This window comes from Lemur catta, chromosome 3 (genome assembly GCF_020740605.2).
Source record: "Lemur catta isolate mLemCat1 chromosome 3, mLemCat1.pri, whole genome shotgun sequence".
Classification (NCBI taxonomy): domain Eukaryota; kingdom Metazoa; phylum Chordata; class Mammalia; order Primates; family Lemuridae; genus Lemur; species Lemur catta.
In genome coordinates, this window is record NC_059130.1 from 33,316,207 (window position 1) to 33,340,063 (window position 23,857).

At 39.2% G+C, this 23,857-nt stretch overlaps 1 protein-coding gene across 8 annotated transcripts in view; it reads right to left on the minus strand.

Moving 5' to 3' along the window:
- Positions 1–23,857, minus strand: part of DCAF8 (DDB1 and CUL4 associated factor 8) — a 43,206-nt gene that overhangs the window by 14,334 nt on the left and 5,015 nt on the right. For 7 of the 8 annotated variants that reach the window (XR_006734074.1, XM_045547084.1, XM_045547082.1 and 4 more), the window contains 5 exons: positions 14,698–14,772; positions 9,374–10,044; positions 8,267–8,407; positions 6,862–6,956; positions 1,627–1,737 (listed from right to left, as the gene is read on the minus strand). Coding sequence is in view for 7 of the 8 variants with exons in the window: in XM_045547084.1 (XP_045403040.1) it covers positions 1,627–1,737; positions 6,862–6,956; positions 8,267–8,407; positions 9,374–10,044; positions 14,698–14,746 (1,067 nt within the window). In the remaining variant the exon portion in view is untranslated. Of the gene's footprint in view, positions 1–1,626; positions 1,738–6,861; positions 6,957–8,266; positions 8,408–9,373; positions 10,045–14,697; positions 14,773–15,000; positions 15,213–23,857 lie in introns of those variants that run through there. The other variant, XM_045547085.1, reaches the window with a different exon arrangement.

Genomic DNA, 23,857 nt, shown 5'->3' on the forward strand with positions numbered 1-23,857 from the left:
ATTGAGGATGAGTAAGCTATTTCTCTTTATTCCCTTGAAGGAATTCCTTTAGGCTAGGAGTGAGTTAACAGTGTTATAATATAAAATATTCAGCACAAATGTTTTCAAAATTGTACCAGAAGATGAGCTTTTCAGGTTCTTTCAAAGAAAGAACAAGAAAGGAGAAATCCCAAAACATTCAGTTGGCTGAACTGAAGAGGTGCCAGAGAAGTTGAGGGTAAAAACATAATGTCAGAGAAAAGCTGGAGTGCTGAAAGGGCTATCTGCTCATGCAGAATGAGTGTGCCTCAAAATCTTCATGTGCTTCTGCCAAGTAAATGGCCTGTTATCTGCTGACAACTTGAGATGTAAAAAGGGATAGAGGATATTGAAGCTCATAAGAGACAGAAGATCTGAGTATTTCCTCCTTGTGCTGAAATGGTAAAACTCTAAGCCCCACCCTAATCCTGGGAAAGTATCAGCTTCGGAATAAGGCATTGGCTATAATTCTCCATACAGCCAATTCCTCCATTCCCCTCCAAACATCTCAGTCCTAGTGTTTGAATTCTCTGGAGACACAGACTTTTCAACCAATCTAGAGCTCTAAGTAGAAAAATTTCTCAGCTAGAAATTTCAGTGAATGCTTGATTTGGAGGAGGTAGCAACTAAAAGTTTAGACAACTACAAGCCTTTTTGATCAATAGCCTCTTACTAAAAAAAATCAATTGCTACATATTTGATGACTGGTGACTAGAGGAAAGGAATTTTGAAGGCAAGGAAACAGAGGAAGAGGAGAGTAACAAGGATTTGCCCAGGATTCTTAAACAATGTAAAGTCATCACTTATGTGTTTTCTGAAAACGTATCCTATGATTCTTATTAATAGAACCAACTTCAGCATACAGTTATAAAATTGTGCTCTCATTTCAAAAGGAGGATGATGCTTTTCACCTACCATCAGGATAGCAAATGTCATTCATTTTTTGGTGACCTTGCTCCTCCTGTCTTTCAAACTTATGATCCCAAAGAAATACAGTTAAAGTAGGCCAACTGGATAGAGATATTACCGAGGGTCAGAGGAAATTATCTAGTACATATAGGGATTTAAATCCATGACATCTGTTTTCTTAAGGATATATCTCAATAGCCAATGTTACTGCAGATGTTCACAGTAACAAAGATATCAATCACTGTGGATAAAGAAAAGTGGTTTAGGACAGTGGGAGGCAAAAACCTTCAGTTCAAACTGAGCGCTCCCAAGTCAAACCATTTCTGAATTCAAAACCAGTATTCAGAATTTCTAGTGCATGTTAATTTGTATATGAAAATGGTGGAAGCTATTTACTAATTCAGCACTTGCTGGCAAACGTTAACGCCTTAGCTGCTATGTGGGGACCTTGGTCAATTCATCAAACTTCTCTAAAACTTGATAATCTCTATAATATGTAAAACCACCCCTCAGAGATTGTTACATTAGGGAAGAGAACACCTCAAAAGGCACTTAAACTTTTTGAAACATACTAAAAAAATTCAACATGATGGTTAATGGATTCCCAGGCAATTCACACCTCTCCATAGGGAGCACCTGGGAGTATACAACAAATCAGCATTTCAAACTATCAAAAATACAAAAGAGCCACAAACTTACCTTACAAACTGATCTCGCCCACCCACTGCAAACTGGTGGGTATTGGCAGGATTCACATAGATTGTATACAGCCCCACTTTCTTCTCTTTCTCTTTTGTCACCACCAGTTTCCTTAAGTAGAAGAACATATCAAGTCATATTCTCCAAAAGATCCAGATAGTCATGGCAAGTGAGAGCCAACAGAGTAATACAGACATGGCTAATAAGAAACCAAAGACATTCTCATTTGGAAAGAAAAAAAAAGTGTTTTGTTTTTTTGTTTTGAATGTTGGCACAAGAAAAGTATATACATTTATTATATGCCACTTTGGGTACTGGGAAAAAAAATGTAGTAAAGTCATTTTCTAGTGTTCCTTAAGAAGCATAAGCTAAAGGTATATGAATGTACTAGTCCTCAGGAAGCTTCAATTTAGCTGTAGGCCAACACAATAATAGTCAGTCATTAAACAGGCAATACTACCCATACATCTTCCCAATCACCTGGGAACAAAGGGGGGGGGGGTAGAGGAAGAATCATAGAAAAAGTGGGCTAAAAAAAGACCTTAAGGTAAAAAAGACCTAAAGGTCAGAGTCTATCTCCCAAATTCCAGAAAAATATCACTTAAAATCCAGTTTTAAAAACAAACAATGAACTGAGGACGGTGAGGCAAGAGGATCTCTTGAGGCTAGGAGTTTAAGACCAGCCTGGGCAATATAGCAAGACCCCATCTCTAAAAAATAAAAAAAACTAGGAGGGCACGCTAATGTGCATCTGTAGTCTCAGCTACTTGGGAGGCTGGGGCAGGAGGATCATTTGAGCCCAGGAGCCTGAGACTAGCCTGGGCAATATAGCAAGATGCTATCTCAAAAAAACAAAACCAAAATAAAAGTATACTGAAAAATGACAAGGCATAGTTTTCTTTTCCTTCTTTCTTTCTTTTTTTTTTTGAGACAGAGTCTTGCTCTGTCACCCAGGCTAGAGTGCTGTGGCATCAGCTTAGCTCACAGCAACCTCAAACTCCTGGGCTCAAGCAATCCTCCTTCCTCAGCCTCCAGAGTAGCTGTAACTACAGGTGCGTGCCACCATGTCTGGCTAATTTTTTCTATTTTTAGTACAGACAAGGTCTTGCTCTTGCTTAGACTGGTCTTAAACTCCTGATCTCAAGCGATCCTCCCACCTCAGCCTCCCAGAGTGCTAAGATTACAGGCGTGAGCCACTGCGCCTAGCCCGTAGTTTTCTAACATAGGGTCAACTCAAAGGAAAACAGCATTCTTTTTCCCTTATCTGAAGCAAATTAGGAAAGGGGATTCTTATAAGGATATTTGTTTGTAAGGCTGAAAGAGCATTTCTAAATTATTCTGGTTTTAACACAAGAGAGGTGATCCTCAGGAGGGCATGGGGCCCTGAGGAAACACTAGAAAACTGTACAAAAGCAATTTATGTAACCAAACCATTTGTATCCCCATAATATTCTGAAATAAAAAATTTTAGAACCCTAGAAAACTTCAGAAAGTTAGCCAGAAGAATCTGGCTAAACAATTACAATTTGTCCCAGCTTAAGGGCAGTACTACAAATACTCTTCCCATGTCTAAGTGTCCAACCAGTCTATGACATTGTGAAGATTAGTAAATTTACAGGAAAGACTTCAAGATACTACAGGAAGGGGCTTGCCTTTAGATTTTGTTTTTAATTGTAAGGTTTTACTAGTTTCTGATGCCATGGAAACAAAAAGACATATCATGACAGCAAGCTTCTTTGTAAAGAAATGATTTTAGCATCCTCTCTGCATGGTCAAAGTCACTCCAGCCTAAACCTGCTCTAGGCAAAGTGGAGAGATTTTATTTGATTTTAAACTCTTTGCAGATTTCCATTAAAAGAATACAGAGATCACTGAAAATGAATGTCATTAAGTGAACCCAACACCCCTCAAAAACACAAGGCAGAAAACATGTCAAAAATAACAAGTTTCAGGAAGAAAACTAGCTAAGCAGAAGCGGCATAATCTGGGTTTTAGACAGGGAAAAGGAGTAGGAGCTGATGCTGCTCCTTTTCCAAGGGCCATCTCATTTCCTCAACAATTTGAATTTTCAGAAGGACAAGGTCAGACAAATATACAAGTTATCATGCAGAAGCCAAATGAAGAAACTAAGGGGTAGATTATGAAGTACTGGTTCCACTGTTACATAATCCTGACAAAGAGCTCAATTTTTCTATGCCTCAATATATTCCCCTAAAACATTTCTTTCTCCCAATGGATAAATTCAGAGTGCCCTGAGCTCTCTGGGGACATGCAGAGGTGCTAGAAAAATGATTAATCATGGCAATAAGGAGAAAAACATTTTCATATCAGAGGAAACCATACAAAACAAATTCACCAAATTTTGCCTTAAAATGAATGAGCAGGTATGTCCCATCAAAAAGGGAAAAATAATTATAGATTAGACCAAAGGATTCTTCTGAAGAATAACTCAAACTGGATTCCACTGGCTAAAGGAATATCCCATCGATAGTTTCAAATCAAACTTGTTTCCTAAGATGTTAGCCAATTTCACCAGCTCCTAGAGACTCAGCTATCATATATATACAAAAGAAAAATTCCCCTATGCCAACCTCACACAAAAATACCTCTGATATAAGCAGATGCTTGGGCATCAGCTTAATACATAAAGATGGCTTGGATTTTCTGGCTATGACCTTCACAATCTGCCTTCCACCCCATTCCAGGCTGTAACACTATTTTTTCTATCCCTAAAGCAAAAATTTTGTGAAGACTGTCTCTTATTCCTCAAATGTAGAATTTGGGCTTCCTTCTACTCGTAAGTTTCTCTGATGTTCCCCCCTTTAGTTTCTATACCGATCATTGCTTGTGTCCAGATCCATGGTCAACTCTCAGCCAGATTTTTTGCCTGTATCATTTGATTCCAAATTCAATAATTTGCCAGAGTCATTTGCTCTACTCACTCCTTGAACCAGATTCTCAATTCCTTGTGGCATAACAGTAGTTTCCCTCTGAACCTGATCCACAGGGTAAGATCTCATTCTGATTCAGAACTCTCTAACACAGCAGATCAAACAAACTCATTATCATTTCTTGCATTTTTGCCCTACCGTGGGAACATTCCCTATGGAAAACCTACTAATGTTCCATTATCATCACAGAACCCCAGAACTTTAGAAATGGAAATAATAAACATTCAGTTCAAGAGATTAAATGATTTTCTCAAAGCTAGGTAACTGCAGAGCTAGTACTAGAAGGCAGACCCTTTGGCCCTTAGGCTTGTTTCTTTTCCAGTATAAGCCCATCATCTTCCAAACTTCATCTTCTTGATGGTTATATAAAATAAAGGTCTAATAACAATCAGCCTTCAGATTATATTTCCTAAACTAATTTATATTTTACTTATATCCTATGTAAATCAGTGACATCCCTTACTCAATACTGGTACTGACCTACAAGATTTGTTATAATAATTTTTAAGACTAAGAAGACAATAAATAATCTAGAGACCCATCAACCAGATAGCGGTAAAATAAACTGTGATACACCAATGACATGTATGCCATGGTTAAAAATGTGGTAGGCTTTCATGGTCTGACATAGAAAGGTCAAAACACATCATAATAAGAAAAAAGCAAATTGCAGAAACATACATATGTGCATGTTTATATATACACGTAATTACCCCATTTATGGGGAAAAGTATATGGATATATTTAGGTACATAAATGTATACAAAAGGGACTGGAAAGGTGTTCCAAATTACTAATAACAGTTAGCAGTAGCTAGAAAAATAAGGAGTGGAGGTGCAGGAGGGAGCATTTACATTTTGTCCGTATACTTATTTGAATCTCTTAAATAAGACGTACTTATTTAAGAGCAATAAAAATCAAAAAAGTAATCTAAAATAACTATACTACAGGGTGTCCCAAAAGTTGCCACAGGTAGGGAAAATGGGAAATTGTAGCTAAATGTACCTTTATTTACAAAATACTCATTACAAAATTTTACAATATTTTCCCTTTGTATGGAGACTTTTGGGACACCTTGTAGTAGCTACAACTTAATCAATTCCAGCCATTGTGCTGGACACTATACTGGGGCATCTAATATATATTAGATTATATATAACATATATATATTAGATTATAAATCCTTCGGTGAGGATTGTTGGTGTATATAATATATACACCAACATATATATATATTAATATATATATAATATATACACCAACAATCCTCACAGAAGGCCAGGCATAGTGTGGCTCATGCCTATAATCCCAGCACTTTGGGAGGCCGAGGTGGGAGGATTGCTTGAGGGCAGGAATTCAGACCAGCCTGGGCAACATAGCAAGACCCATCTCCATACACACACACACACACACACACACACAAATTGGCTGGACATAGTGGTGCCTGTAGTCCCAGGTACTCAGGAAGCTTTGGCAGGAGAATTGCTTGAGCCCAGGAATTCAAGGTTATAGTGAACTACTATTAGACCACTGCACTCCAGCCTGGGTTGACAGAGCAAGACCCTGTCTCTTAAAAAAAAAAAAAAAAAAAAAAAAACAGAAAGAAAGAAAGGAAAAGACAATAGAAAAAAAAAAATCCTCACAGAAACCCCAGGGACTTGGAAGGGTACCATACCCATAGTAAGTCTGAAGAAACTGAGGTATGGAAGGTTATATAAGTCATAACTAGTAAGTGCCTGAATTGAGATTTGACCTAGGTCTTCCTGGATCCAAACCAAGATGTTATGTTCTTTCTATGACATTACACAGTTAAGAAGGAATATAATTTACCCATGAGTCTGAAATTCACGTACAAATGAGCAGCAATATGATAGAACTCTACTGTAGCTACCAATATTTTTGTTCAAGATTTATCATGTTTGTATGTTTTTATATATAATTGAATTGAAAACTTTACAGGAGGATCATATCTCTAAACTAGTATGTAGAATAATATGCTTTGTGTAAGTTGAATGGCACCCAAGTGAATGGAGAATGGAACAAAGTTATTAAAGGCCACATATAATAACTAAATTTTGTTTGAAAAATGAAGGTAGACTGAATAGGTATTTTACTGCTAAGAAACAGAGGAAGTAAGGAATTTTCCTAAACCTTAAACTATCTCTTTATCATCTGCACAACACTACTGCTCTGATAGACTAGAGAACTGGACATTACCAGGATACATGGAATATTTTCAAGGCCAAAGGATACAGTTTTGTAAAGATATTACTGCTATACTTACGAAGCTGGGCGGTCTTGTCTCAAGTCTATGGTGAAGACAACTGCGTCTTCACCTGCAGATAGGAACGTACAAGGAGAGTCTGGTTCCAAGGCCAACTGCAAGAGAAAAAGGGAAAAGGTGAAGTTTTTAAAGATTAGAATTAGAGGTCACTTGGTTCATTCCTTTAACTTCAGGAAGGGCTGCATTTAAAATGTCTCAGGAAGGGCTGTGCAGTGGCTCATGCCTGTAATCCTAGCATTCTGAAAGGCCCAGGGGGGAGGATTGCTTGAGCTCAGGAGTTTGAGACAGCCTGAGCAAGAGCGAGACCACTCTCTACTAAAAATGGAAAAATTAGCCAGGCATCATGGTGCATGCCTATAGACCCAGCTACTTGGGAGGCTAAAGCAGGAGGATTGCTTGAGCCCAGGAGTCTGAGGTTGCTGTGAGCTATGACGACAACACCACTGTACTCTACCCTGGCGAAAGAGTGAGACTCTGTCTCAAAAAAAAAAAAAAAAAAGTCTCAGGAAGAAAAATGTCTACTTTTTTTGTCACAACATCCCAGGAAAGGAGATAATTTAAGCCCACTCTTGTTCTGTGTGAATTATTTACAGCTTGTTTATTCTATACAAGTCAAAGGGACAGGTGATTTGCTATTTCCACTAAGTCCCCAAGGGATATGAATAGAAATACCAAAGAAAAACACCAGTCATTAGAGTTCAATCTCAAATAAAATCAATTCTACACCCCCAGGTACAGAGTAAAATGGTGTGCAAGTTTCATTCCCTACATCTGAGTTCTAAAAATCAGTTATCTTGTGAGCTGGGTGTAGGCTTAAGAATCAAAGAAATAGATAATTTTCACATTTCCTGAGCCATCTGGGCTAGAAAGGACACTTGAGGTCCACCTACATATTTGCTTAGGGTTTTTAAGAAGAGAGTACTATTCTCTTTCCAGGCGTGGAAGAAAACCATGCCTACCCTGACCTGAGACAGGGCAGCTCTTAGCTCCTCACTGGTTGCCACCATGAATATTTGGCCTATATTCTCAGCTCTAAATAGGGCTGCCAGAAATAGCGCTATTTGTGAGCTAAAAGTTGTGAGCAGGAAAGCTGAAGCTCTCACACATAAGAAACTAGCACTGGGAACTGTTAAAATATTCTAAAAACAATCAGTAAACTTAAGAGGTTTGGAGGATCCAGGAGACCTCAAGGATCTGCAAACTAACCACAGCTCAGCTTAGGGGCCAGATATAACCAAGTGATCTAGGGATCAATGCGTGATCTGGGGATCTCTCAAATACTTGCCTTCCAAGAAGTTTAAAGTGGCTGCTTTTATTCCCTTAACTACAAATCCTAGGACTGAAAGAAGTGAGACAGGTGACCACAACAAAAATGACACAAAATTTGGAACAAGTGCTTACTTACCTTATGGGATGCTCCCTTGTGCTGGGCCACACGTTTTGTATTCTTACAACACTGTGTGGCAGAGAGTTCTGCTACCCGAACCTGCCCATCACGGGCACACATAGCCAGAGTAGAATCACCACTATTAGGAAGGAACTTGGCCTGAGGTGTTAAGAATGAGAAAAAGGACACACAAAAGAAATGGAAGAGGTGAATTTGAGGGAAAAATGCATTGACCCCAATTTACCACCTTTTCTTACATGACAGCTGGAAACTTAGCTTTCCTACTCTTGTACAGCTTGCTAAGCCCAACTTCTTCCAGTAGTTAAAGGAAAGGGAGAGAAAAAACTTCCTGTGAAATAAGAGAGCATTTTGGTTGGCTCTGGAAGGTTGAACTGGTACATGATAAGTGCTCAGGTGAACTAGAGCTATACCTAGTAGAGGAGAAAAGCAATAAAAGAGGAAAATCTAGCTTGATTCAGAAAGCAAACAAATTTGTCACAAATAAAAAGGAAACTAGAAGGAAATCTGTTGGAGAAGCAAAGAGAACACACTTAGGGATAAATGGCTAGTATCACTATAGATGGAGCTGAGAAATAAAATCTCCACAGAATAGTTAACAATATGAGCTAATATTTAGCAAATGTTTATTAAGTACCAGCCACAGTTCTAACTGCTTCACTTTTAAAACTATTTAATCCTCATAACCCTATGTATTATTGGTCCCATTTTACAGATAGATAAACTGAAGACAAAGGTAAAATAACTTGTCCAAGATCACAGAGCTAGTAAGTGGAAGAGCCAGGATTTGAACCCAGGCAGTTTTGTTCAAGAGCCTGTGCTCTTATACCATACTGCCTCCTACTGGTACACATTTAATACCTTCCTGATGAGTTCCAAGCATCCTACCTATAACAAGGCTTCCAGCAGTCCTTGTTTATGTTCAAGGAAACAAATGGTTGCCATGGGATCTTTCAGTGTACTGAAGTCATTATGGGAGCCACAGTAGGGGCAAGTCCTGATGTCTAATCCCTACAACTCACTTCCAGCTCCCATTCCAGGTAGCAGCTCAGATTTGTCTAACTCATCCCTGATTCTCTCAGTAACTGTTACGCTCCCCTGTCTCACCTGGAAGACATTACTTTTGTGGCCGCTCTCAAAGTCCAGTACTGGCTGCCGCCGCACCCAATCCCACACCACCACCTTCAGGTCATCACTGCCACTGGCCAGCCAGGTGCCGCGCTGGTTAAAGTGCAGGGTATTGACACAACCAGTATGGCCTTCAAGCCCATGCTGCAGGCGGAAACGCTGCACAAAGACTCTTGCCCCACAAGCCTCATATACAAAGCGTGCACTTGAACCCAGCTCACGCTCCCGAAGGGCAGGAAGGGCTTGCCAGCGAGGTCGGGGTAGGGCTGATGTTTCGGATGACACCCAGTCCTCTAGGGCCCGCTCATCATCTGATGAGTCCTGGTCACGGTTGGCCCGTTTGCGCTGTACATGGCGTCGAGGCTGCTCTTCTTCCTCCTCTTCTTCCTCCTCCTCTTCCTCTGAGTGGTCATGGACTCGGTTTTCATCATTGATGGAGTAATGGCCAGTGTCCTCCATGCTGTCTGAGTCCTTGTCTTCACCTGAGCTTTCTGTGTCTGTGCCTCGACTTTCTGTGCTGGTGCGGTTGGGGCCACCATCATCCCCGGTCAAGCTCAAACTCAGGTCTGAGGCCTCCACTTCAATGCCTGAGGATGTCTCCCTCCCCTCTTCAGCTCCAGACATCTCCTCTGGACTGCTAGACAGGCTTCCTGCATGTTAGTGAGGAATGGGTGGGTGAGAGGAAAAATAAGGAACTAGGAGAGCGATCAAAAGGATTTCTCACCTTAGTCTGAGAAATCATCACATCAAAAGACCAAGAAATGAGCTTTGGTCAGAGTTTTCATTACAAATGCACATAAGAAGTACCTTCTTTTTATTTATTTTTTATTATTCTTTTTTTTTGTAACTCAGCTTACATCATACTTTGAAGGAGTACTTTCTGAGGGGAAATCATGTAAAGGACAAGAAACTGAAAAGATTAAGATCAAAGCCACTACAAAAATGAAGAATCTCATGACAGTCTCAGATTATAATAAGTGTTCAAGAGACAAAGCACTGGCGTGTTGTATGAAACATGCCTTATACAACTACCTTAGGCTCTATTCTGTTGGATGGGCATCCATTAGTTATAGCAAATAATTAAACAGAATATAGGAAAAAAGAATGGTTATCTCCAGCAAGAGCTGGCATAGCCATCTTCTTAAGGAAAGATGGAAAATAACTGACAAAAATCACTCACGCCTGTAATCCTAGCACTTTGGGGGCCGAGGTGGGAAGATCGCTTGAAGTCAGGAGTTCAAAACCAGCCTAAGCAAGAGAAAGACACATGTCTCCACAAAAAACAGAAAAATTAGCTGGGCCTGGTGGCACTAGCATATAGTCCCAGCTACTCAGGAGGCTGAGGCAGGAGGATTGCTTGACCCCAGAGTCTGAGGTTGCAGTGAGCTATAATGATGCCACTGCATTCTAGCCAGGGCGACAGAGCAAGACTCTGTCTCAGGGGGGTGGGGGAGGGACTCACTCTGACTTATGAATGTGGAGTTGAACCTTTCCTACTTCAAGAAAGCACCACTATTAGGCCGGGTGCGGTGGCTCACACCTGTAATCCTAGCCCTCTGGGAGGCCGAGGCAGGTGGATCGCTTGAGGTAAGGAGTTCGAGACCAGCCTGATCGAGACCCCGTCTCTACTAAAAAAAAAAAAAAAAAAGAAAGAAATTATCTGGCCAACTAAAAATATATATAGAAAAAAATTAGCCAGGCATGGTGGCACATGCCTGTAGTCCCAGCTACTCGGGAGGCTGAGGCAGTAGGATCACTTAAGCCCAGGAGTTTGAGGTTGCTGTGAGCTAGGCTGATGCCACAGCACTCACCCTAGCCCGGGCAACAAAGTGAGACTCTGTCTCAAAAAAAAAAAAAAAAGAAAGCACCACTATACATACCTAGGTTTAGACATAAACCTTGGATTTATGTTTAAATCCTAGGTTTCTTCCCCTAAATTCCTAAGATCTACTAAGAAAGGAAGTTGAAGGGGTAAGTGGGAATTGTGATCATTTCAGTGGGTTCTCATTCCCCTTTTGCTAGTATAAATGCATTCTGACTTATTTCCATTAGTTTACAATTTTTAGTCTCATTTTTAGTCTCTACATTGAGATACGGTTTTACAAGGAGGCATATATAAAACTGATAAAAAAGCAAGGCTATAACAGTAGTGCTGAGAAGAAAAGTTCGGTATACTCTAGAATTCTGTTATGCTGGTAGTTAATTAACTGGGTCACTTTGCCCCATCCAATCTCCTACAATTACTATACTGTATTCTCTTACCTAACGACAGCCAAATCACATTACAATGAGCACTTGGGTAACATCCTAGGGCCAATACAACCACAACTTCCAACCTAAGGTCAAGATGTGAAGAAAGGCAAGGGAGAAAGAGAATTTTAAACACTGTTCAGGGCCTCCTTTCCTAAAATGGCTATAAATTTTATCCTGCCAGAAGTAAAAGCTGTTAGGAAAGGCAGGCGAGCTGTGTATGACTCTAGTATGAGCTATTCAACTAAAATACCACACTGATGTTTAAGGATTCAAAGTTAGAACACATTAATGCCTAGTCATCTGTATTAGTGCAGTAATTTGTGAAGATCTTTGAAGCAATGGAAACTCTTTTCAATGAACTCTTAGGCAATATCAAATTTGGAAAACAAACAATGCAAGTGCTTTGGTTCAAGTAGTGACAGAAGGTTGGGAGAAACATAAACTGCTTTTGTCAAAACAAAAAACCTCAACTAAGAGCAGCGTGAAAACAAGTGGGCTAGGGGCTAGGAGCAAACAGAAATTTGAACCTAAGAACCACATTTGTTGAGACTGTTACATATGCCGAGAAAGTTTAATAGCTGTGGTTTTTTAAAATGCAATTCTGCTTGAGCTTGAGGGTGATTAGAAGGGATAAATACCACACCTAAGAGGTCTGTGGAGAAAGAAAAATAAAACATCAAAATTTCCCTGGTTACCTAGTGGTTAGGAAGAAAGAAAAAACAATTAAAAAATCAAAACTACTAGCATTATTAAAATTATGATTAACAAATTCAGATGATTTTGGAGGATTTACCACATTAACATAATGGCCAGAGTGTATCACAAGCTCAGCAAGAGAGCCCCAACAGTCATTGACCAAGATCTAGCATAGGCGTTGGCAAATTTTCTCTGTAAAGGGTCAAACAGTAAAAATTTTAGGCTTTGCTAACCATATGGAACTCTATCACAACTACTTAACTCCACTATGTAGAACAAAAGCAAACCATAGACATTACACAAATGAATAGGTATGACTGTATTCCAAGAAAACTTTACAAAAACAAATGACAGGCTGGATTTGGCTTGCTGGCTATAGTTTTGCCAATCCCTGATCTAGCTAATTGCCAACCTCCAAATAGATAGCATACCTGAAACTCCTCTAGAACCCTGTACCTTTCAACTAAGCCCAATGAAAAACCTGAACCACTTTCCTTTACAAAAAATGAATGGTAGTGATAAGAAAATAACAAGGGGACAATAAAAAAGCATGTTGAAAATCTCACCTACTCTTCCTCAACTTCAATGATCCACCAATCACATCAACTAGAATTTAGCCTATAATCCTGAACTTTAAGGTGCTAAGGAATGCTAGACTCTGCGCTGCCCAACCATATCCATTTGAAGGAGATTTCTCTAGTTTAAAAGTTGGTTCAGCATTGGTCAAATAACCCAGGTAGCAGCTATAATCTATTAGAAACTTGGTATTCTACCTTCAAATCTGCCCTAGACCCAGGAATTTAACACTTGGCAGCACCGGCCCTGAGAAAAGGAAGAGGGAAAGAATGGAAGAAAAAGGAGGAAAGGCAGGGAAGGGGAAGAATTAAGAAAGGGAAGGAAAAGAAGAGAAAGAAGGAAGTCCTAATCCCAGTTGGTTTGGATTGCAACTTCATCTTTTATGTAATATCTCTACCAAACTATGACCTATCATGGAAAGGGACCTCTCAGTATAACTAGAAAACTACATCTTCCCCAAAACTCCCTTGTTCCTACCACCAATTGGATCTTATTTTTCTTCTGTATTAATAGCATCTCCTGGCCGGGCACGGTGGCTCACGCCTGTAATCCTAGCCCTCTGGGAGGCCGAGGCGGGTGGATCGCTCGAGGTCAGGAGTTCGAGACCAGCCTGAGCGAGACCCTGTCTCTACTAAAAATAGAAATAAATTATCTGGCCAACTAAAAATATATATAGCAAAAAAAAAATTAGCCGGGCATGGTGGCACATGCCTGTAGTCCCAGCTACTCGGGAGGCTGAGGCAGTAGGATCGCTTAAGCCCAGGAGTGTGAGGTTGCTGTGAGCTAGGCTGACGCCACGGCACTCACTCTAGCCTGGGCAACAAAGTGAGACTCTGTCTCAAAAAAAAAAAAAAAAAAAAGAAATAAATTATCTGGACAACTAAAAATATATATAGAAAAAATTAGCCGGGCATGGTGGCGCATGCCTATAGTCCCACCTACTCGGGAGGCTGAGGCAGGAGGATCGCTTAAGCTCAGGAGTTTGAGGTTGCTGTGAGCTAGGCTGATGCCACGGCACTATAGCCTGGGCAACAAAGTGAGACTTTGTCTCAAAAAAAAAAAAAAAAAAATAGCATCTCCTAGGTTCTGCCCATCGTATAGCCTTTCAGAATTCCAAAACAGTTGACCTCTTGTAAGTACAGCTCTGGGTCAGGCATGATGGCTCATACTCATAATCCTAGCACTTTAGTAGGCTGAGGCAGGAGGATCACTTGAGCCCAGGAGTTTGAGACCAGCCTGGGCAATACAGCAAGACCCCATCTCTAAAAAAAATTTTTAAAAAATTAACTGGGCATGGTGCCTGTAGACCCAGCTACTTGAGAGGCTGAGGCAGGAGGATTGCTTGAGGCCAGGAGTTGCAGATTACAGTGAGGTACGATGGTGCCACTGCACTCTAGCCCAGGCAACAGAGTGAAACCTTGAAAGAGAAGGAAGGGAAGGGAAGGGGAGGGGAGGGGAGGGGAGGGAAGGGAAGGGGAGAGGAGGGGAGAAGAAAAGGAGAAGAGAGGAGAAAAGAGAAGAGAAGAGATGGGAGGAGAGGACAGGAAAAGAAGTACAGCTAGCTCTGTTACTGAGCTTCTGAAAACAATCAGATAAAATTTGAAGGAGTAAAAGTACCAGATAGCCAGAGATGTTTCCTGTGTAGTTTCCTATACTCAAAACAACATAGGAAGGGTTCCTTCCCTTTACTAAAATTCAGGTCTCCACTCTATCTTGGGGGGAGGAGGAGAACCTCAGCTGACAGTAAAATTAGCTTTACCTTCATTTTGGCCCCTTACCATTAGCTAAATCTGTTTTGCCATCTGTGCTGCTCCCTTTGCTGGACATCTTGAATGATGTTTGCTCTAGCCAGCCTGAAATTGGGAGAGGAAGAAAATAAAACAATTAGGAAACAACCTGGGAAAGATGACAAAAGAGACAAGGAGATTTAACAGTGTACAGGCTTTATCATTTTTATAAAAATGATTTTTGTGTGTGTGCTTAACAGCGCTTCTCAGCTGCTGAAAAGCACACCAGAATTTTTTTCCCCCTAAATTCCATAAAGGTACAAATTTTGGGGAGGTCAACTGCCATCTCTTTACCTTATTCACTGAGTAACTGGCAGTGGCTTTTCAGATGAGAAACTGGGAACTGAAATAAAACCTGGAACAGCAGACACATAAAGTGATAGGTACTGCACACAAAGAGCCTCAATACGAAACACAAAAAGCTAGCTTCAGCAATGCCCTCTTCCAATGAATCTTCCAATGTATTCAATAAATAGTCATATATATCTATAAACTCTGTAAAATACTTGTTTTCACACCAAAATGAGGTGGGTCAGATTCTGAGTATCATTTTATACACAAATCAACAGAGATAGAATAAATCAAGTTCTTGGGGTAAGAGCTTAGGCTTTATGTTCACTCAGATGCCTAGCTTCAAATTTATTATAGGCACAAATACTAATTAAGAATTACAAGAAGCAGAGCTGGAATTAGAACTCAGGAGCACTCTCCCCTTAGAAAGAACCTTAAAGCTGTTTATTTGTTTTCTCTTAGGACTAACAGTCAGTCATCAGGGGCAAAGGTGGGGGGAAAAACTGGCAACATTTCTATTAAACCATCTCAGCCCATTTCACATAATGGCAACCATTTTTTCAACTAATTCCACCAATTTTCACCAGACTTATCTTTTTTTAACTAGGAATCAGAGTATCTAGTTTATTTTCTTTTATTCCATTATTAACACTTTATTTTTCTCCCAGGGCCTCACTGCCACCTCCAGTAAATTCCAAAGAGCAAAGAATAATATTATTCAGACCAGAATTTTGTTAAGTAAGCCCTTTCAGTGCCTTGGACAAAAGGCATTGGTAAAAGACAAAGTATAATTACAGCCCTTGTACCCAGGCACACTGGCCTCTAATCTTTCAACAGCCCTTTCATTCCCATAACAATTATCCCAGAAGCAGCCCTATCCTTATCCTTACCCCCTACTCTCCTCTACAGAAATCCAAGCTGCTTCATGAAAAGTGTTCTCTGCCAACAGACAGCTGCCCAAGGATTGTTCATAGTAGGCCAAGGTGGGAGAGTAGAAATACTGCAAGAGCAAAGGCTGAGGCCAAATCTGAGGAAAGGATACCTGGAAGGGTGGTGATGAAAGACAGTGCCAACAAAAAAACAGATATGTAAAGCAGCCACATAAAGAAAAACAGTGAAGAGCTAGTTGTAAAGCATGCTGTTTTCCTCCTCTTACTTTGATGTACACATTTTTGGACAGCATTCCTCACACAACATTTGTTTTTCCCTCTCAATAGTTTCTGTTTACGTTCACAAGCATCTCAGCAGTATCTTCTACCCCATCTGGGGTTTCAAATCAATAACATTAATTACAAAAGTCCTATGAAGTAGGGAAAATGATTGTACTACTTTCTTAAGATTAAAAACTAAAGTCATAAGCAGGCCAGTGTATCATGGTCAACTGAGAACAGATTTGAGGTTTTCCCCCCTCTAGAATCAAAACTGTCTATGATACTATAATTACACCCCAATATTATGTACTCCCAGAGAAGAATAAAAAGGCTGCTCCATAACACCTTTCTCAAAACTAAGTATCAACTTTTACAGGAGCCCAGACTGCCTGAATTTTAAACTTGTAATTGCTCTAGAAAACACATGTGCTTTCTGAGCCTCCATGACCGAGAGGAACCAAAGCTTAAACTCCCACTCAGCTCTGAAAAGTGGGAAAAAGGGAGCCATGAGGGTCAGCCCACACCCAGATATTGCAAAGTAGTCTTTTGGAAAAATTGGTTTAAGGTTCTTCCAAGAAGGGATCTTCTCTTTGAGGAAAAGTTGACAGAATTTATTGCAGAAGCAGAGAAAACCCTGTGGGTGCTTTTGTCAACCCTCTTTAATCACTGAGTTGATAGGCAGAAAGTTTCTAAAAGTCACATTTTTGGAAGCCACAGAGTTTAGCAAAATCAGTATTAGACTGAAAATTAGAAGTCCAGGGTTCTGGTATCAACTAAGCCATCAGCATTCTTTGTACCCTTGGACGAGCTTCTTAATCGTCTCTGGAATTCATTTCTCTATTCATTTTCATACTTCTATAAAGTACGAATTCCAGAAATGATACAGATAAATAGAATTAAATGTTAAAATTTCTGCAGAACGGTACTCTAGAGCAGTGGTCTCAAAACTTTGATTATGAATCTCTAGCAGTGTAAACTTTAAGCATGAACCCCTAACGTGTGTACATTCATGTACATACAATCAACTCACATTAAATATTTAGCTTAATTTTTTTAGAAAAAAATAGCTATTTCAACATTCTTTTTCTATATACCACTGGATCATCTTGCATATCCCTTGGGGGGGTACATAAATTTCCACTTTGGGGGACTAATTCTTTAGAAAGTCAAAAATGATGACAATAATAAAATGCAACTACTTTGGGGATGAGTTGTTATGCTTACAATATAAATTTCAATCAAAATGAAGAAACATAAAACCATTTTGACTCTCGTGCAGAAATCAGAGTCACTGCCTGCTCTGGACTGAATTCTGTACTGTACCCCCAAATTCATACGCTGAAGCTGTAATTCCCAAGCTGATGTATTTAGAGATGGGGACTTTGGGAGATGACAAGGTTTAGATGAGGTCATAGGGTGGAAGCCCTCTGATGGAATTAGTGCCCTTGTAAGAGACACCAGAGAGTTTGCACACACACTCTCATTCTTGGGCATTCTCCTCCACTTCCCTTCAACCGCCACCACATGAGGACATAGCAAAAAGGTGATTAGGTACAAGCCAGGAAGAGAGCCTTCACCAGAAACCAACCATGCTGGCATCCTGATATTGGACTTCTAGCCTCCAGGATCATGAGAAAATAAATTTCTGTTATTAATATTTAAGCCACCCCGTCTACGGTATTTTGTTATGGCAGCCTGAGCTTGGACAATGGCCAAATTAAAGCAGGCAGAGATGCTATGACTGTGCCCTAGGCCCAGTATAGGAGCCACTCTAGAATCTTTTCCATCACCAAAGAATACAATCTTCAATTTTATAATCTGAGGTTAGGGACCATATTTGACCCAAATCCAAACTATCTCCTTCATTCTTCAGTGCATTGTTCCCAACAAATTCACTGTTTTTACTTTGATTAACTTCCATGTAAAATCCAGTCCACAGAAAACCATGCTAAGCTAGGAAGAGCTGTTGAGCTCACTGCCCCAGGTAGCTGGAGGAGTTTAATTAGATTAACTCTACCGCCTGTACTCTAAAAATAACCATAACCCCCTGCCAAACTGAAGGTTAAAGAGTAAACTAGGATGGGGAAAAAAGACTCAGGTGTCATTTTAATTCCAACAGGAAATTCCAGTGACCTAGATTTTTGTCTTAATAAGAGAGGAATTAATACACTGGATAAGAGTACTTTGTAGGAGAGGTACCAAGCATCTCTTGTTTAAAATCACTGGAGATGATTTTTTTCCCCTTAATACTGATAAAAGATCTGTACATACAAGAGACCATGTATACAGGTTAAGTATCCCTTATCTGAGGTGCTTGGAACTAAAAGTGTTTTGAATTTCAGATTTTTGAATATTTGCATTATTCTAGTTGAGCATCCCAAACCCAAAGATCCAAAATCCCCCAATGAGCATTTCCTTTGCACATCATGCTGGTGCTCAAAAAGTTTCAGGTTTTGGAGCATTTTCGATTTCAGATTTGGAATGCTCAACCTGTACTAGAATAATTGGCCACCCAACTACCAAAAAAAAAAAAAAAAAAACTTCGACCCATATGAATAAACAAAATCTAACTCAAAATGGATCACAGACCTAAACATAAAAGTTAAAACAATACAACTTCCAGGAGAAAACAAAGGAAATAATCTTCGTGACCTTGGGGTAAGCGACTATTTCTTAAGATAGGACACAAAAAGCACAAAAGAAAAAAATTAATAGGCCAGGCGAGGTGGCTCACGCCTGTAATCCTAGCACTTTGGGAGGCCGAGGCGGGTGGATGGTTTAAGCTCAGGAGTTTGAGACCAGCCTGAACAAGAGCAAGACCCCATCTCTACTAAAAAAATAGAAAGAAATTAGCTGGACAACTAAAAACATACAGACATATAGAAAAAAATTAGCCGGCATGGTGGTGCACACCTATAGTCCCAGCTACTTGGGAGGCTGAGGCAGTAGGATTGCTTGAGCCCAGGAGTTTGAGGTTGCTGTGAGCTAGGCTGATGCCACGGCACTCTAGCCCAGGCAACAGAGCGAAACTCTGTCTAGAAAAAAAAAAAATTTAATAAATTGGACTTATTAAACTTAAAATCTCTTCAAGACACACTGTTAAGACAATGAAAAGACAAGCTATAGACTGGAAGAAAATATCTGCAAAACACATACTTGATAAAGGACAGTAACCAGAATATATTTAAAACCATCACAACTAAATAATCACTTGAAAAAATTCCCAACATTATCAATAATTAGGAAAATATAAATTAGATGAGAATACAGTAAACACCTATTAGAATCGTTAAAGTTTTTAAAATAATAAAAACTTACTTTATCAAGAACTAACAAGGAGTAGAGCAACTAGAACTCTCATATACTGCCAGTAGAAATTCAAAATAATACAGTCACTTTGGAAAAGTCTGACATTTTCTTATTAAGTTAAACACACACTTACCATACAACCTAGGAATCCCACTTCAGGAATTTACCCAAGAAAAGGGAAAATATATGTCTGCAAAATTTTAAAAACCCCGTAGGTGAATGTTTTAGTAGTTTTATTTAGATTCATCAAAAAACAGGAAACAATCAAATGTTCTTCAGCTTGGTCATGGATAAACAAATTACAGTATGCCCACACAATGGAATACTACTGAGCAATAAAAAGGAATCAACTACTGATCCAACAGTAACATGGATGGATCTCAAATGTTATAGTAAATACAAGAATCCAGACCCAAACAGCTATGTGATACATGATTCCATTTATGGTATTAATATTTTCTGGGAAAGACAAAACTATAGGGATGGAGAGCATATCAGCAACTAAAAGGGATTGGGGATAAGGGTATGGAATTGACTACAAAAAAGGCATGAGAAAACTTTCAGAATGATGGAAATGTTCTATGCCTCAATTATGGTGGTCTTACATGACTATGTATTTGCCAGAATCCAAAGAACAGATCAACTAAAAACAGGATTAATTTTACTATATGTAAATTATACCTCAATAAATGTGGCCTAAAAAATGAGGGATTGGGAGAAGAGTGATGGGGGAAAAAAAGGAAATCATGCAAATTGTTAAATAACAGATAATATCCAGTAATTAGAAACACTGAATTCTTAAAGATGTGATTATTAATATAAGTTAACTAAAGTGGTCACTATATATCACAGCAAATGAAAGCAAAATGTCAGTTCTCCTCACTCGAAAATGAAAGTGCTGTAAGGATTTTTGCTGCAACCAAAACTGCCTGTGTGATTTATCAGCAACCACATTAATGGCAAGATGAATCCTAAATACATAAGCTCTATTGTCTTGGGGATAACTAAGACAATCAGAAGCTTAAAATAGTTCAGAGTAGTTCTAGCAGTTGTTTGTACTATTAATTTGTATGTTTATGCTTTTTATTTTTTGTATTCCTCTCAAGTTCATTTTAAATCCTTTGGCATCTAGGATCTATGAACACTGGTCTGACAACTCTACCTTACCTTGGGCCCAATGGAAACATCAACATCTAAAAAATATTACTGTCCTTGATCCCTTTACTAAGATGTGAACTTGTCTTTGTCAGTTCTCATGACTTACATAATCCCAGCATTCTCTCAGGCCAGTCTCATTGTGCATGCCTCATTCTGCTACTCAAGTGCCCAACTCTCCTACATAAACACCCATATTTAAATGAGACAAGGTTTTAGAATTTCCTCTGAAACTGAAGGTGATGGTAAAAAATACTTCAATTATTAGTAAGACAGAGAGCCACACAGTCCCTAGTTCCTCTGGGGAGGACAGATGTCCCATACCACTCATAATTGAGCAGCTGTTCAGGGCTGATCTCCATCCAAAGTACAAATTTGCTTTTCTAGGACCCACAGTCCATCTGGTACCAACTAGCTCTACTTTCTCCACCCACAATTTTGGTTTTCAAGCTGAAATGGCTCATTTTAAATTCATTTTCCTTACCTTAATATATTTCTATTTCACAACACCTCTCCAAGCCAACTTTCCTGGCTCCTTGCTGCCAGCCACAACTCTAATAGTAAAGTATTTATTAATCAGAGAAATTCAGATACTGAAAATCAAAGGACAACCCCAAAGAGACTGACACTCATACTATTAATATATAAAACATGGTGGGCAGGACTTTAGTTCCAGGCTACTTTCTACTAAGTAATTGGAGGGGTTGAATATATGACACTGTCCCCATCTCCTCTGGTAGGCTGGATAGAGAAGCAGAAAGAAACTCTGAATGTTTCTGGATCAGGGAAATTAATCTCTATTTCTACTGTGCAGAGGATTTGACAGCACAGGGCAAACCAACTGTACAGAGGCCAGGTACCGTCTGTGGCCTGTTACGAACCAGGCTGTACATCACAGCCTGAGCGCCTCCCCACCCCACGGAAAAACTATCTTCCATGAAACCAGCCAAAAAGGTTGGGGACCACTAGGCTACCCATTTTTTATACAAATTATAGGCCTCTGGCACCACCCAGTGGCCTATCTATACACAAACATGCTGATTTGAAATAATGTAACTAACAGGCAATATAGAAGCTACAAATAAAAAAGGCAGTTACAATTCCTTTTGTAGCCAATTAATAAATTAGGAAAAATGAGTATACAAGTATGATACAAGAGATACAAGTATCAGTATCATTAAACATAAATAAATAGAATGCTGTTGCAGACATTCCACAGGACCAGAATGAGAAAAGACACGGATGTTAAAAACTTGACATATTCAAAAAAATATATGCATAGTCTGGTTTGGCTAGATGGTAAGGTATAGCTGACTAGTTAACAAGTATAACAGAAGGTTGTGGGGGGGGAAGCATCAAGGACATTATTTTGTCAAAGATAACAAGATGGACTGAAACAAACAGAAAAGGAAGGAGAAACACATTTAAAAGCTATTATAGTTGCCAAGATAAGAAGTAACAAGGGCTTGTCTTAGGTTGATTACAGAGGGAATTAAAAAGGGATCAACATGAGAATCGTAGAAGTAAAGCAGTTGGCTCAATACCCAGTTAAAAAGCTGAAAAAGTCAAAAAGATAAGTTTAGAGTCTGGTGCTCAGAGAAAATCAAGTGCCACAAAGGAGAAACTGGCATGTGGTAAAAAAGATAAATTTGCTTTTGAGTATGTTTAAAATCCAAATTGACATGTTAGGAAGGTAGTGAGAAACCAACATTTAAGTCTGGAATGTAAATAAATTAGGGCCAGAGATACAGATTTGTGAATCAAAAAGAGAAATTTCAAAATCAAATACCTTGTAAATTATACCTCATTAAAGCAAACAAACAAGTACCTAAGAAAGCTCTGAGGGAGGAAGTTCAAGAAAAGAATGTTAGAGAATATCTACCCTTAGTAAAAAGAAAGAAGAAAGGAGACAAAAAATGGCCAGAGAAGTAGAAAGAATAATGAGAGTTAAATGCCTTGGAAGTGAAAGATAAAAAGGTTTCAAGAAGGTGAGGATGGTTCATGTTTCCAATGTTACAGCAAAGCACAGAAAGATGTATACTGAGAAAAGACTGTAAAAGAACAGCTTTCCCTGTGGAATTACCTCAGAGATTGAGTGGACTGCTACTTTTCTCCCCATTTGAGGATCATAAAACACTAGGATTCAGCTATCTCTTAAGTATACAAAAATTATTTCCTTCAAAAACTCATTAACCTACCACTTTATCATAACCTAAGACCCATGTCTAAATAATGAAAAAATGTTTTTATTCCTACTCTCATTTGAATACTTTACATGTACTTTTATAAGAAACATTCAATTCTAGCTTTCAGCTCATCTGCTTCAACACTTGGCTTTGAAGAGCCCTGTTTTTAAAGGCAGCATATGGTACAAGAGATAGAAAAGGACTTTAGTGTCAAATAGACCTGGGTTTGAATTCTACTTCTACCACCTACTTTTCAATTTGTTTCTTCTTTTGTAAAATGAGATAATACCATTACCCTGTACGAATTAGTTTAGAAGACAACATATGCAAAGACCCTGCCTGTACATAGTAGGCACTTATATTATTTTCCTAGCTTCCCATCTCTTTATCAGACTGCATTTCCTAGAGAAGCCTGGGCTTCTTTGCCACTCAGCAATGATCCTCCAAACATTGTACACAATGTAGGACACAGTTCCAACTCTATGAAATCTGCTCACCCACTTTCACTGGCCTTTTAAAGAATTCAGAAAGCTCTGTTAATATCTTCTTTTGAGCACATTCATGTTCTACAAACTGGGGTAATTTACCCAGGAATCCACAACATAAACCCCTAAGTTCTCCCTCTTGAAGGTTCTGAGGATACCCAAGATGGAGGGCTGCAAAGCAGTCACCACAGATGAAGATGAAGAAGTCCTCCATCAACCAAACTATAAATAAGGAATTTCATTCCTTCTCTGGATTAATGTCTTCTCTGTTGGTAATACCAAATACCCAGTGTTTATAGTTTACTGGCTTTGAGTCTAATAACAGTATTTCAGAGTATGTTAGGAATGTACTCTAACCCTTAAGTGCTGGATCACTAGTAGCAGAGCTCAGGAACTTTTTACAGTAACATCCAAACCCATTTATCTCAACTTAACTAATTCTAAGGAACAAGTTTTTTCCATTGTGATTCCACCAGGATTTACCTTCACATTAGAATTCAGTTCCCATTACCAGTTCTTGTTGGAAAGGACACTAGAGAGATGAAAGGATGATGCTCCAAAGGTACAACTTACA